A 12938-nucleotide genomic window follows, 5' to 3' on the forward strand; every position below is an offset into this window, starting at 1 on the left:
TTGATTGCCTTTGTCAATGCATCTGCTAGGTTCTCTTTCGTGTGGATTTTCTGTACATCCACCATTATTTCCTCTCAGTAGGGTGATTTTAGACTGTTTTGATGATTTCTTTGTGAAATATTATTTACAATAAGTTTAAGGACCCATTTGATAATTCACCGAAAATAGTTTATGGTGTTTTTTGCTTCAAGAAATAAATGACAAACCCATTTTATTTTACACGATGTTTGCAACATAAATTAAAGGTCAAATATCACTTGCCTCCCCACTTTGTTGGACATATAGCATTTACAACCCCTTTTACTTGGATAATATCACTTACCTCCCCTTTTACCTAGCAAATATATTAAACACCTCCCCTCTATTAACTTTCTCGGTTAAATTTAACTTTAACGTTAAATATCCCACCTATTTTTAGGGTCTCCATGTGGGCTAATATTTCACTAGGGCATTTAAGTTAAATACAATTAATAAATAATACTCGCCATGTCTGAAAAGGTCTCGTCCACTATCTTTCTCCTCTTGATTGTTAATCACTATTTGCTATATTCCCTGTAAGGATTATAAGGATTTGCAATAGAGGATCACCAGAAAACCCTAAGCCCTCCCCTAAATTTCATTGCATACTCTTTAAGACTACATGAGGTAAGGTGCATGAAATAAATTCTGAAATGTCCATTGTTCACAAACTTAGACAAGAATTTTTGTTACATGGCATTGGAAGCATCAAGGGCCAACAAAAAAAAAAAAAAAAAAAGAAAGAAGAAGAAGAAAAAAAGGGTGTTATTCTTTTCTTTTGAAGTTCCTTACATGTAATGTGTATGTATGGGGCTGTCTATGTATTGGTGTACAAAAATAGCTTTTTACTAATAAGTATTATCTCAAAAGTAACCATCGTCCGTCCGTCGGGAAGCACTAGCATCGTCTCCTCTCTTGGTCATACTTGAACGCTGAACTAGCCTCACCAGTGCCTGAACAACCTCTGACATAGGTGGCCGGAATTCTGGCTCCGGCTAGAAAAAATAGATAAAATAAAATAAGTAAATGGAAAGAAAAACGTCACATTATTGTTCAACAGACCCAGTGTTTTGTCATAAAGAAATAGAGTTCATCATGATCATTCATTAAACAAAGCTTACATACATACATACATACAACAAAAGAGATTGAAACAAAGGAAGAACCACTTTGTCCATACCTGGACACAAAGAGCAATGACATCAGCAAATCGAGATAGTGACTTGGGAGGGTACAAGCCATGCAGAGCTGGGTCCACCATCTTACCCAATGCATCAATGTCATGGAGTTGTGGTGAGGACCATCGGACTAGGGACTGTTCCATTCTTGGTTTTGAACTGAGAAAAAACCAATAGTTTCAAATTTGATAAGAAAAGATTGCAGCAGCAGCAGGTAAGACTTTAGGATGAGAACAATAATGAAAGATACTATGTTTTGTTGGATAACCATACCTGTCATAGGGCACTCGCCCTGTCAAAAGTTCCAACATGACCACTCCAAAGCTGTAGACATCACTCTTCATTGAAAAGGCAGATGGCTTTGTGCACTCCGGAGCATTGTATCCAATCCCCAAGTTTTGGCTTGTGCGCTGATGAAAATTTTATCAATTCAGTTGATTGTACACACAGATCATATAAATGCTTAATGCTAAAAAATAAAAAACGAGCTCATGTTGCCCATTAGAACACAGGAATGCTGGCTTCTCGTTGGTCATCTGCCCATAAAAGGTTTCAGTATATCAACAAACAAGATGCATCCAAATCACAAGCATTGAACCACAGTATGAGTACAGCTCCAAATTTTCACCCATGAACCTCTTTCCCAACCAAAAAAGCTTCAGAATAAACAAACTTAAAAAAAGTCATGCACCAGAAGCAACATTCAAGCATGAGGTACGCATCCAAGGGGCAACCATGACCAGTAGCCAAGATAATTGAACTAATTGCCTTATTAGGTTACCATTACTTATAGAATTTGATCCCCTTGTATAAGTTCCACTGTCTAGGATTCAGTATAAGAAAAGAGTCAAAAGACTACCTATAGTTAGTTCCCATAGTAACCATTGCTCAGACAAAGTGAAGGTAGGAACTATTACATGCATTTAAGGACAAATCAAGTAACCTGATGGAAGTCTGCCAAACCACAGTCAGTGACGCGGGGATTGAGTTCTGCATCAAGCAAAATGTTGGCTGACTTAATGTTTTTGTGCATGCACGATGGGGAACAGATCTCATGTAGGTACCTGAAAACATAAATGTTGTCGAAGAAGAATAAATGAAAAGCATAAGCTTGACCAAACAAAATGAACCAAAAGAAACTATGCCAAATATGATGCTCCTCTAGCACACATACATGGGATGGAAATTCTTGCTCATATGAACTGCCCAATGATAGGTTGCAATGAGAATGCTCATCTATCAATGCACAGACAGAGATACAAATATACATGCATAAAGATGACAAGAGCAAACTACAAGCATGCGGAAATGATTTGTTGGGATTGCATTCTAAATTTCAACCAAGCTGAGCCAAGGAAAATATTCTGGTCGAAATCAGGATTTTGACCCAAGAAAAGGCTGAAATTTTTAGGTTTTGACTGAAATTTCGGTCGAAACATATGATTTTTTATTATTTTTTTATTTTGACCCTAGGTTTCAAGCCTTATATGACGTTTATTTCATCTAATTTCTTGTCATCTACCTATTTAAAGCATAACAAACACAATGGAACTAGTATTTTGTCAAAAAAAAACCATTGAAAATTTATCATTCAAGTATACTAACAAATGACTAGTTCCGACAAGTACAAATTGTATTGCATATAGGCATAGAATCATCATCATACATGAATTATTTGATAGAATAGTTACATATACAACAAGTCAACAAAATAAAATAACCAACTAGATCAAGTGATGGTGTCTTACATATATTAAGTTGAAGCCCATATATCATATATAAATAAAATAAAAATACATAATTTAGAAAATAATTATTAAAATTAGAAAATGAAAAAAATGGAAGCAAATAATAAAAAAATTAGTTTAAGAAAACAAAATCATAGATGATAGTCCTAGGCTAAACATATATTAATTTTAAGGCAATACAAGATCATTTAAGGCATGAAAAAAACAAAAATATAAAAAGGGAAAGTTTGGAACTGTTGGGCATGGCTCATGCTTCACATTCTATTGTTGCCGGAGTTCCCTTTATAGCTGTTGTGGTTTAGGAGGTGTTTGGAGGCAAAAGATAAGCAAAATAGGTGATTGAAGGCAAAGGAGTCATGGAAATTAGGTGAAAATGGGATAGAAATCAACAAAAACTAAGTAAAAACAAGTTAGAATGTTGAAATGATCGGAATTTCGGTCAAGATGGTCGAAACCTCTAGAATTATCAAAATCTCCAAAATTTCGGTCGAAATTTCAACCGAAATTTCTTCTATGAGCTGAGCATAATTTGACAGAATTTTCTGTGCTGGAAAGAGAAAAGACACAAATTTTTATAATAGGGACTTGCCTTAGTCAGATCAAATTAACAATAAGTTTTCCTGCACTACAGCAGGGTCAGACTGCTGTCCAATCATCCTAGTTCTTGTTTTCATCAGGGGTTCATAGCAAACTATAAATCATCAATTTATTAATTATTAGTTAAAGTATGAAATCATCAAGCTTAAGTATGAAGTAAAAGCAACAAATAAGCATGAATATTTCAGAAAAGCATTTGGTGTGTCCCACCAAGGAAATGTTCTATGCCAAACCCTATCAAGATAAACCACCTAACAGGTCTTCCTTGTGCATTCAGAAAATATGTCAATGCTCACAAGGAATATGGAAGAAAATAAGTACTTACTCCACCGCCCGTGCAGTGCCTAGAGCAATCCTGATTCTCGTGTTCCATGTAAGAGGCCTGCTATAGGCGTCTGACAGATGTAGGAATTCATGAAGTGATCCATTCCTAAAGTACTCATAGACTAGCAGATTATGACCCTGCTCTGAACAATATCCAACAAGTTGAGCAATATTTGGGTGGTGTAATTTTGCAATGTTTGAAACTATTTCAGAGAAGTCATCTAGGCGAACACTCTGAAGAAGTGCAGAGTCTATCTTTTTTACAGCTAGAACCTGATTTCATGAGGGGGAGAAAAAATGAGCTCAATGAAACGGCACTTATTAGAAAAAACAAATAAAACCCAGTTGAGACTATTTGAAAACTAAAAGTCCATCTGAGATTCCGAATAAGAAATGGAAGAGAACTTCAAAAAAGGAAAACATAGTTAACCATTAATCCAGAGAAAGAATGACCAAAGCTTAAAAAAAAATGGATAACAAAATAGAAATATACCATTCAGAATAGAACTGTATTTAATTGAACAAAAAAACACAGAAGTGAAGAAATTTAGTCTAGGTATGAGTTAAAGCATGCCAACAACAAAAATGATCACCATATAGTAAATCCAGCGGAGCATCAGATCAGAAAAAATGGATGAATTTCCATCTTTAAAGACCCAGGTCTGGATAATATGATGACAGACTTTTTGGCTACATCCCAGCCCGTGAAAATCAATGCCCATCAGACCAGATTCTACAGTGCTACATAGTAAAAATTAAGGTCCAATACGGTAGCCTTGGATTGGGATTGGCTGGATATGAGTTATGGTAGGCTTTGGAAGCCAAAGCCCAAGCATTCCAGTTTCCTTCCAATCAACTAACTCTAAGAACCATCTGTGGTAATTCACAAAGTATTTATTAAGTTGGAGGGTTTTCTCATAGTTCTTTCTTTCAGGGGGCTATCTATGTAAATTTTATTTATTTTAATACTTAGCTGTCTCTGATTTGTGGTGAACAAGCCTCCAGTCCTGGTTTAAGTTTCAGATTAGAAACTATTCTATAGCTGCAATGTGGGCCTGATCCTAGTCGTGGGATTCATTTGGAAGAGTCATTTAGGTTGCCTAAGTTACCTAGGAAGCTTTATTACATGTTTTGGAAGAAATTAAGGTCCATCAGAATTATGTTTTTGCTCTTCTGTAAGTGTAAATTCGAAATGAATAGCAGTAATGAAATGTGGTATTTTGTACTCTACCATTGGAAGAGAGAGAGGGGGAAAAAAAGAGAAAGAAAGAAAGAAAAGAACAACCACTCTCTCAAACTGACACAGAAAGAGTGAAGTAGGGAAAACTACTGTGGACTGAAAATATGAAGACAAAAAGCCAAAACAATATTCTTAGGCATTGTTCATGTGAATAGTGTCACAGCCTCACATTTGCTTTGTGTGGTGCTTTCTAGAAAATTTTGTGAATCCATCAAGTTGAGTAGGATTTAATCCCAATGCTTCCATAGTTTAGTTTCTATTTTCAGTTTTAGAAAGTACATTTTCTTTTATTGCCAATCTCTGGTTGGCTAGTATTTTTGTTTTCTAAAGGTATCTATTTTAAAGTTTGGCAGCTAGACTTATGCGAAGCTTCTGTTTTAGTTGCTTAGTTTTTATTAGCAATTTCTGTCTTCTTGAATTTTTAATTTTGACACCCTATTATGCGAAATTTCGTCCAAGCTCTAACTTGGCCTGTCAGTTGCACTAACAGTTAGAATTAATTAATGGATTAATGGAATTTCTATTTTTGTCTTGCAAGTGTTTGGTCTGAGAAAGACTTGTTTCAACAGCTATGAGTGAAGGGCCCACGGCTGCAATAGCCATCCCCACATCCTTGTCTTCCATATCCCCTTCTTATCTTTTCTATTTTATTTTTTTTAAGTTTCCAGGATTAATTTAGTATGTTGTACCAGTGTATGTTAAATCTCCTTCATTGATGGACCTCTAACTCCAGATTTTTCAGATAGATTCGGATTTCATCTACTCAGATGTTCGCTCCAAAATCCCCTCTCACAGGAACAAGCTTATTGCTGATTCTTGGGTTCATCATCCTTGTTTCCCTCTCTTCCCCCCCCCCCCCCCCAACACCAAAAAAAAAAAAAGGAGAAAAACCACCACCGCTTGAGGCATCTTGAATCAGAATGCACTCTTTAAGATCTGGTGGTGATCTCCAGCCATGGAAACATAGCCAAGCCCAAGACCCCAAAATAAATTAAATGTACAAGCAGCTTGTGAACCACATGGAACCAAGTGTTGATAGGAAAAACCATTTAGAAGTAATAACTTCATCAACTTAATAAATATTATCAACAGAAACACCAGAAACCAGAAAACATGTACCTTCCCATCTGCATATTTCGCCCTATAAACACGTCCTATAGTTCCTTCACCTAGAAGGCGTCCTGCAGCAAAGTTACCAGTGGCAGCCTGCAAATCTGCCAAGGTAAAAGGTGCAGCATGAAAAGACTTGCTTCTTTTGACAGGTATGTTTGTGGATTCTGTTTCAGTATATGATTCCTTCCAATCAGAAGGCTTTGGCTTAGGATAAACTGAAGGAAATGATTCCAAAGATTTCACATCTATTGAAGATGATGAATTCACAGACTTGAGTTCTGTAGAAGACATAGCACTAGATTAGTCAAACCACACAATTCACAGAACTTCATAATCAGTATGGCTATTCAGATGACTAAGGGTTAGCAAATAGATAACATACTTGGAGAACCAAAGAAAATCTACCAGATTAGTTTGGCAATGAAGGACTATTAAATTTAAGATAGCCCCGAAATTATGCAACAGCTATTATCAGAAAAATTATGTCAATCATGAATCTATAGAAAAATATTATGACTGACACAAACTACCTCATCCCCATTAAACATGGGATTCATAGCATTTTGACAATTGGATATGCAATAAAATTACCACTGAAGGTCTTTGGATCAGGTGGATAGTTATTTGAGTAAGATAATTCCTGAGATACTAGAGGGGTAAAAGATCTCCGTCGGCTATGCTTCTCGTCATCAAGATAATGTGAAGATGAAGATTTCTTCCGTGAAACCAACGCAATTAGAACTATAAGCATCACCAATACACCGAAAATTATCCCTCCGATAGCTAATCCACTCAAGCCTGAGTTTTTTTCACCTTTGGATGAATGCTTGTGATGTTTGGGGATTGCAGGAGTTCCTGGTGGAGGTGGAGGAGCAGACCCTGAAGACCAGGAGTTTCCACCAGTCCTTGCATAAAGACAATTACAATGTCAAAGCAGAGAACTTTTTGCAACTTCACTTGATCTAACTTACTAAAGAAAAACAACTGTTTTAATGGGGACACTCACTCAATATTTATATCCTTCAATTCAGAAGGGATCCAGCCACTAAACTGGTTATTTGCAACATTCCTGTGAGCAATTAGAAGAATTCTATGGTTAGGTTTCCCAGCAATGGCTGAAGCACAAACTATATCAGAACAAGTGTGGTACCCAATGTCAGCATTAGTTCCATTTTTTTGATTTAGCAAGCTATTTAAAAAGAAGTCCTCTAAAAAATGTTTTAGTATGTTCAGAATTGACCTTAATACCAGTAAGTCAATGTAATTATAGTTCCACACAGGAGCACAGAGAAGAGAAGATAAGATAATTTGGTCATTTTCTTTTCCCATGAACAGAAATAACAAGAGTTTTTTGCATGGTGCCCCATTAAGTGGGGCCCAAATTCGTGACTGCCCCTTAAGGGAGATATATTTCACGGCACCCCACTGCATAAAGTGAAATATTCCAAGTTACCCCCTTTAACGGTCAAGCTTTTTGACTGTTAAGGTAGGGTTGTAAAATGACTATTATACCCTTGGTACTATGTTTGTAAATATAATTTTTGTCTTTTATATTTAAGGATTTGAAGATTCTAAAGAAGCACCTGACTCTTATTTTACAAAAATACCCCAACTTACCCAACAGGCCCTAAAACCAAGGTTTAAAGTATTGGTATCGACTATTGTATCGGCCAGGTGATTTTAAGAGACATATCGTCCTATATCGAGTATTGTATCGCTCTGGCTAATGTATTTTAGTGTAATTTAATAGAGAGACATATCGAGATGTATTGTATCGGTTGGAACAAATATGGATACGTATCGGCTAGTATTGTATGGTATCGTGGGATACTTTAAACCTTGCCTAAAACCACCGTCTCTCTCTCTCTCTCTCTGCAACCTATCTTCTCCAACCACAACCATCTTCTCCAACACCCCTCTAACCATCATCCACTTGATGATTTCTCAGATCAGCATCATCATCCGATTCTTGAAGAAAAGTTTCCAACTCATCAAGTGTAAAATTGGCAATTGAGTGGCGTGCCCTAGTTCACCCAGAAATAGCACCTTTGTCGTCAACATCCAGATCAGTTGTCGTGTAGTTTTTTGGATCTGGACCACTTCTCCTCCCAATACTGCCAATATCTACTCGAATAGTTAGGGTTTTTGCACAAAGATGAAAAAAGAAGTGTGCATTTGATAATCCTACCACTCATGCTTCAGTCAGTCACATGGATAAGAACCCAGAAAACAGAACGGCTTAAAAAATCAGAGAAAAGCGAAGTGCTGTAACTCTAATAGTTAACAAAACTGATGATGAGGTTGTGGTGGTGCTTTGAAGCTCTTGAAGGGTTCCAGAATTTGGGTCAAATGAAAGCACTTCTTGGGTATTCTGCATCAAAGCAGAAACGTTAACAGACCTTAAAATCTTAATTTTTGAACTGTAAAACCCCAATAAAGAAATTGGAGATCTAATTAAGGACCAAACGGAAAAAAACACAGGCAGATTTTTAGAATGCATAATCTGCAATGAAGGAACAGATCCTTGATCCCTTGAAGGTTCTTTTGTTCAAAATCGCAGGTAATTCGTCACGACCCATAAAGAATCAATCCAACATAAACAAGAAATAAAATAATCTAGATGGATACAGAATCAAGAAATGGGGGATAGAAACAGAAATGCCAAACTTAACGGTCAATACAGACCTGCATTCCTAAAATTTTCTCTGCAAAAGGAAGGTTAAAACCTGCAAGACAGTCTGAAAATTGAATCTGTGATAATAGTCATTTTGATTTTTGACGAGCAGATATGAACAATTTGAAGGAGTTTGCAGTAGGGATTTTTGAAGTTTTGGCAAGACGGGGTTCTTTTTAACACCGCAAGCCGTGGTGGATTACAGAAACAATGAGGGTGTATATAGATTGTGAACTTACAGAAATTTTTTTATCGGATTCCAAGCTTCTCTATTTTGTTTTTCAGTTTTTCTTTCTGATGTCAGTCATCCAACGATTTACCGAAATAACAATTATGTTTATTATATTTTATGATTCAGGTCTCAAGCATTAAACAAATTACTATTTCCAGCTCCAATTGTCCAGAACACTTACAGGTCATCAAGAGGAAGTCTTGCAAGGAGAGTTATTGGACCAGTGAGCTGATTGTTCTGCAAATACCTGTACAAAGACATTTTAAAAATTTTAAAAAAAAAATTTACTAGCTTGAAGGAGATCCTAACAGTTGAGAATGTCCCTTACAATGTAGCAAGACTGGAGAGCGATCCAAAACTCTGAGGAAGTTTTCCAGTCAAGCTATTGAATGAGAGATCCCTGAATCATAAAAGCACATTAAGAAATAGAATTTCCAGTTTTAATTTTCTCCATGTTTCCTTGAAGACAGAAAGAACATTACCAAGCTTATTTTCCCCTAAAATCAAGAGTAATACTTACAGCAGAGTGAGTTTAGAGAGTTTGCCAAACATGTCACCTAACTGGCCATTGAGCTGATTGTGACCAAGATTCCTACATGGACTCTCAAAGGTCACTCTGATGAAAACAACCAGCTGAAAGGAAGATGTATACACATTACACAATAAACATGAACACCACTTACAGCTCTTTAAGATTCACCATTTGAGAAATAGAATAAGGCACGGTACCAGTAAAGCCATTTCCAGAAAGTTTTCTGCACATACAGCTCATTTTATTGTTGTTGAGTTCATAGAATCATTAAACAACATTTCTCCTATTTATGATACTTGATTTCAGTAAATCTATTAAAGATCAGTTGCCTCAAAAAGAAGTTAAGATAAAGATGTTCACCTAAATAGAACCAATAAATCTATCGTGCAAGAATTTTAGACAATTAAATGAAACATCTGACCTAGAAAATTTGATTGTCAAGAAGAGAAGACCAAGAACATGGTTATGAACTTACATGCGAACAGCATTGGGTGGAAGCTGATATGGTATGTCACCCTTGAGGTTGTTCTTGCTCAAATCACTGTACTATGACAAACAAACCATTGTCTTCAGCAGAAATCCTTCAAGGGATAGGTTAAAAGATGAAATAAATGATGATGTAAAAAGCTGGGCCTCACAAGTTGGTTACAGATTTCAAGTTTGAAAGCTGATAGCCCATTGATCCAGTCAATCCAAGACCAGATAAATTTCTGCACAGTTCAGGAGAGTATCAATTATTTGTCATTGGAAATGACTTTACCAGTACTTAACAAATAATTGGTGAGGATTATTTAATCTTGAAAAGGAGAAAACGATTTTCCTCTCTTGTGATTTCCTTGGGAATCAAATTCTAGGAGCAATAAGGATTGTAAAACAAACATTTCTGTCACAGATGAGCCTGAGCACTTGATTCCTTTCCAAGACTGGTCACAAGGATCACCTCCACTTGATTTCCAAGAAGTCAATTTTTCAGGAGAATTTAAGCTGCTATACATCACATTGAGAGCAGAGACTGAAAACACAATTACAGAATACAAACCAATCACTTCAGGATCTCAAAATAAAAATAACAGAAACGAACAAATGGTATGGTCTCAAAATACAATAACAGACACCACCAACAAAGGTAAGCACTACCACCTTTCTTAGAAAGAACAGCTATGAATTGATCTCATAACTCATAACAGTACCACAAACAAAATCTGATAAGTGTACTTGCTTCTTATTCTTCCCCTAATTTCTTCCATATCTTAAAACATATATCAAGCTGACCTTTTCCAACAATAACAGTCACCAACAAAGGTAAGCACTAACACCTTTTTTAGAAAGAACAGCTATGAATTGATCTCATAACTTGTAACAGTAGCACTAACAATCTGATAAGAGTACTTACTTCTTATTCTTTCCCTAATTTCTTCCATTTCTTAAAACATATATCAAGCTGACCTTATTCCCTGCCATCTCCCATATCCAATCCAGTAACCAATGTTCATGCACCCAATTAATGAAGCATCAAAGCATCTGAAGGCATGGTCCATTTGACTCAAAATAGATCATGGATGTGTTTGGTATGCATTCCCAAAATGGATTCTGGATTTAGATCATGCTCTGAAGCCCAATTGTTCTCTATATCTTGCTTCAGAATTTATCCTAGGAATGCATACCAAAGACAGCCCAAGATAATAGCACCACTATTGTAATATGAAGGGTATATCTGTAATCTGTTCATTGGCCTGAATTCTAATTTGAGAGTTACGTATCAGCCTACCTAGTGTCACTAAGAGTCTCCCACAAACTGATTCAGCCACTGGGTCAACTTCATATTTGCATGCTTTAAAGAACTCAAGCGAACTTTAACCATGATCTGACTACTTGATTTCATTCTATATATTTTATTCTGTTTTTAGCACTGGTTTTATTCCTTAATATCATAATATCTTCAATGCATTGAAAAGGGTGCTGCTTGATGAGCACATCTAAGTGTGGACACTTAGAGCATAAAGTATGTAATTTTACATAGATGGAGCTATGTTGGGTTTTTTTTAGACGCCAAGCTATCCATGGATTGATGTTCGTGTGATCAAGGGGTAGAATGAGGAGTATCACTAAAGCTTAATAGATAAACACTGCTTCTCTAAACTGCATTGAATCCAGTTATCAACTATTTTTTTCTTCTTTTCCCTGTGTGTGGTGAGGAGTTGGTAAGTGGCAAGATTCCGAAGATAACATACGAAGTCCACGAAAACTCCTTAAGGAAGTGGAGAATCACATTACGACGTCGAAAGAATTTTAATAAAGTAAAGCAAATGCAGCCCAGAAGTTCAAAATAATCAAATCCAAACAAACATCAATTGAACAATCAAACATATACAATTGAGATTCAGACATAAAGAAACTATGACTTAATAGAGAACAAAGTACCCACCATCTTGCGAATCGGTTTTTGCATGAACAGGTACAAAGATCCCGAAAACCAAAGTCCAAAATCCTAGAAAGATCGGGACCATCTTCCCCTTCAAGGAGACGACCATACATACAAAATTGGAGCTTTTCTTCATCAAACAGAAGATATTCTGAATGGCTTATAACGTTGATAAAGAAGGAAAGAGAGAAGAATTTCCAGATTCGGCCATGAATTCAAAGGGGGAAGAAAACCTCTCCAATGTTAAAAGTTAAAACCCCCTCGATTTCTCAATGCCTCTATTGTTTCCGATTTAGTAAAATTACTGCTAAATCTTGAGGAAAAACAGCTAGAGTTGGACGCTGTGGATAGTGCCATGGAGTCAAAAGCGATTCAATCGCCCTAAGTAACGGAGAGCCTCTGAAATTTATTCGAATTCGATCTTCTGGTGAAACTCGCGGGAAATGGACGTTGCAAAAGCACCGAGGTTGCTGCAACCTCTACGTGGCGTGGCGTTACGTTATTGTGCCACGTGTTCCTTCTCTTTTTCTAATACAATCCAAATTATTAAAATTCATCGTCCCTTTATACCCAAAAAATAATAATAATAGACATAAAAATCCGGCCCCAATAATAATAATAATAATAATAATAAATAAAATAATAATAATAATAATAATAATAAATCTTTGTCCAATACTCCAAACTCACGTGAGTGTGGGACCACATTGCCATCACACAAACCTCATGTGAGTGTGACGGCTTAGGGTAGGAAATCTCAATTCAAGTTCTTTTTTATTTTTATTTTTAAGGAGATAAGTTTTTGGCGTTTGAAAGACAAACAATAATGTTTTCCACTGGTTCTCTCCCTTCTCCTGTTG

The 12938-nt window shown here is 36.3% G+C and overlaps 1 protein-coding gene across 1 annotated transcript; it reads right to left on the minus strand.

Annotated features, from left to right (window-relative positions):
- Nucleotides 1-789: 789 nt before the first annotated feature.
- Nucleotides 790-12454, minus strand: LOC149015662 (protein STRUBBELIG-RECEPTOR FAMILY 5-like). Its single transcript, XM_089155436.1, has 16 exons — nucleotides 12082-12454; nucleotides 10536-10668; nucleotides 10295-10366; nucleotides 10132-10197; nucleotides 9808-9879; nucleotides 9645-9716; nucleotides 9453-9524; nucleotides 9306-9371; nucleotides 7225-7287; nucleotides 6810-7123; nucleotides 6225-6496; nucleotides 3867-4138; nucleotides 2140-2260; nucleotides 1470-1606; nucleotides 1199-1355; nucleotides 790-1013 (listed from the first exon to the last, which is right to left on the minus strand). Exons 1-16 carry the CDS (start codon nucleotides 12212-12214, stop codon nucleotides 882-884), a joined length of 2154 nt encoding a protein of 717 aa, XP_089011562.1. The 5' UTR covers nucleotides 12215-12454; the 3' UTR covers nucleotides 790-881.
- Nucleotides 12455-12938: the final 484 nt, after the last annotated feature.

This window comes from Hakea prostrata, chromosome 5 (assembly GCF_041222555.1).
Source record: "Hakea prostrata isolate BN-2017 chromosome 5, UWA_Hpros_2, whole genome shotgun sequence".
Taxonomy (NCBI): Eukaryota; Viridiplantae; Streptophyta; class Magnoliopsida; order Proteales; family Proteaceae; genus Hakea; species Hakea prostrata.

What these genes read in the sequence shown, in the direction of transcription:
- LOC149015662 (XM_089155436.1), bottom strand. Translation starts at nt 12,214, where the DNA reads ATGAAGAAAAGCTCCAATTTTGTATGTATGGTCGTCTCCTTGAAGGGG. An exon ending in GGCACTGCACGGGCGGTGGA is followed by an intron (nt 2,261 to 3,866) that starts GTAAGTACTTAT and finishes TTATGTTTTCAG; the next exon opens with GTACCTACATGAGATCTGTT. An exon ending in GTTTGGCAGACTTCCATCAG is followed by an intron (nt 1,607 to 2,139) that starts GTTACTTGATTT and finishes AATTTTCATCAG; the next exon opens with CGCACAAGCCAAAACTTGGG.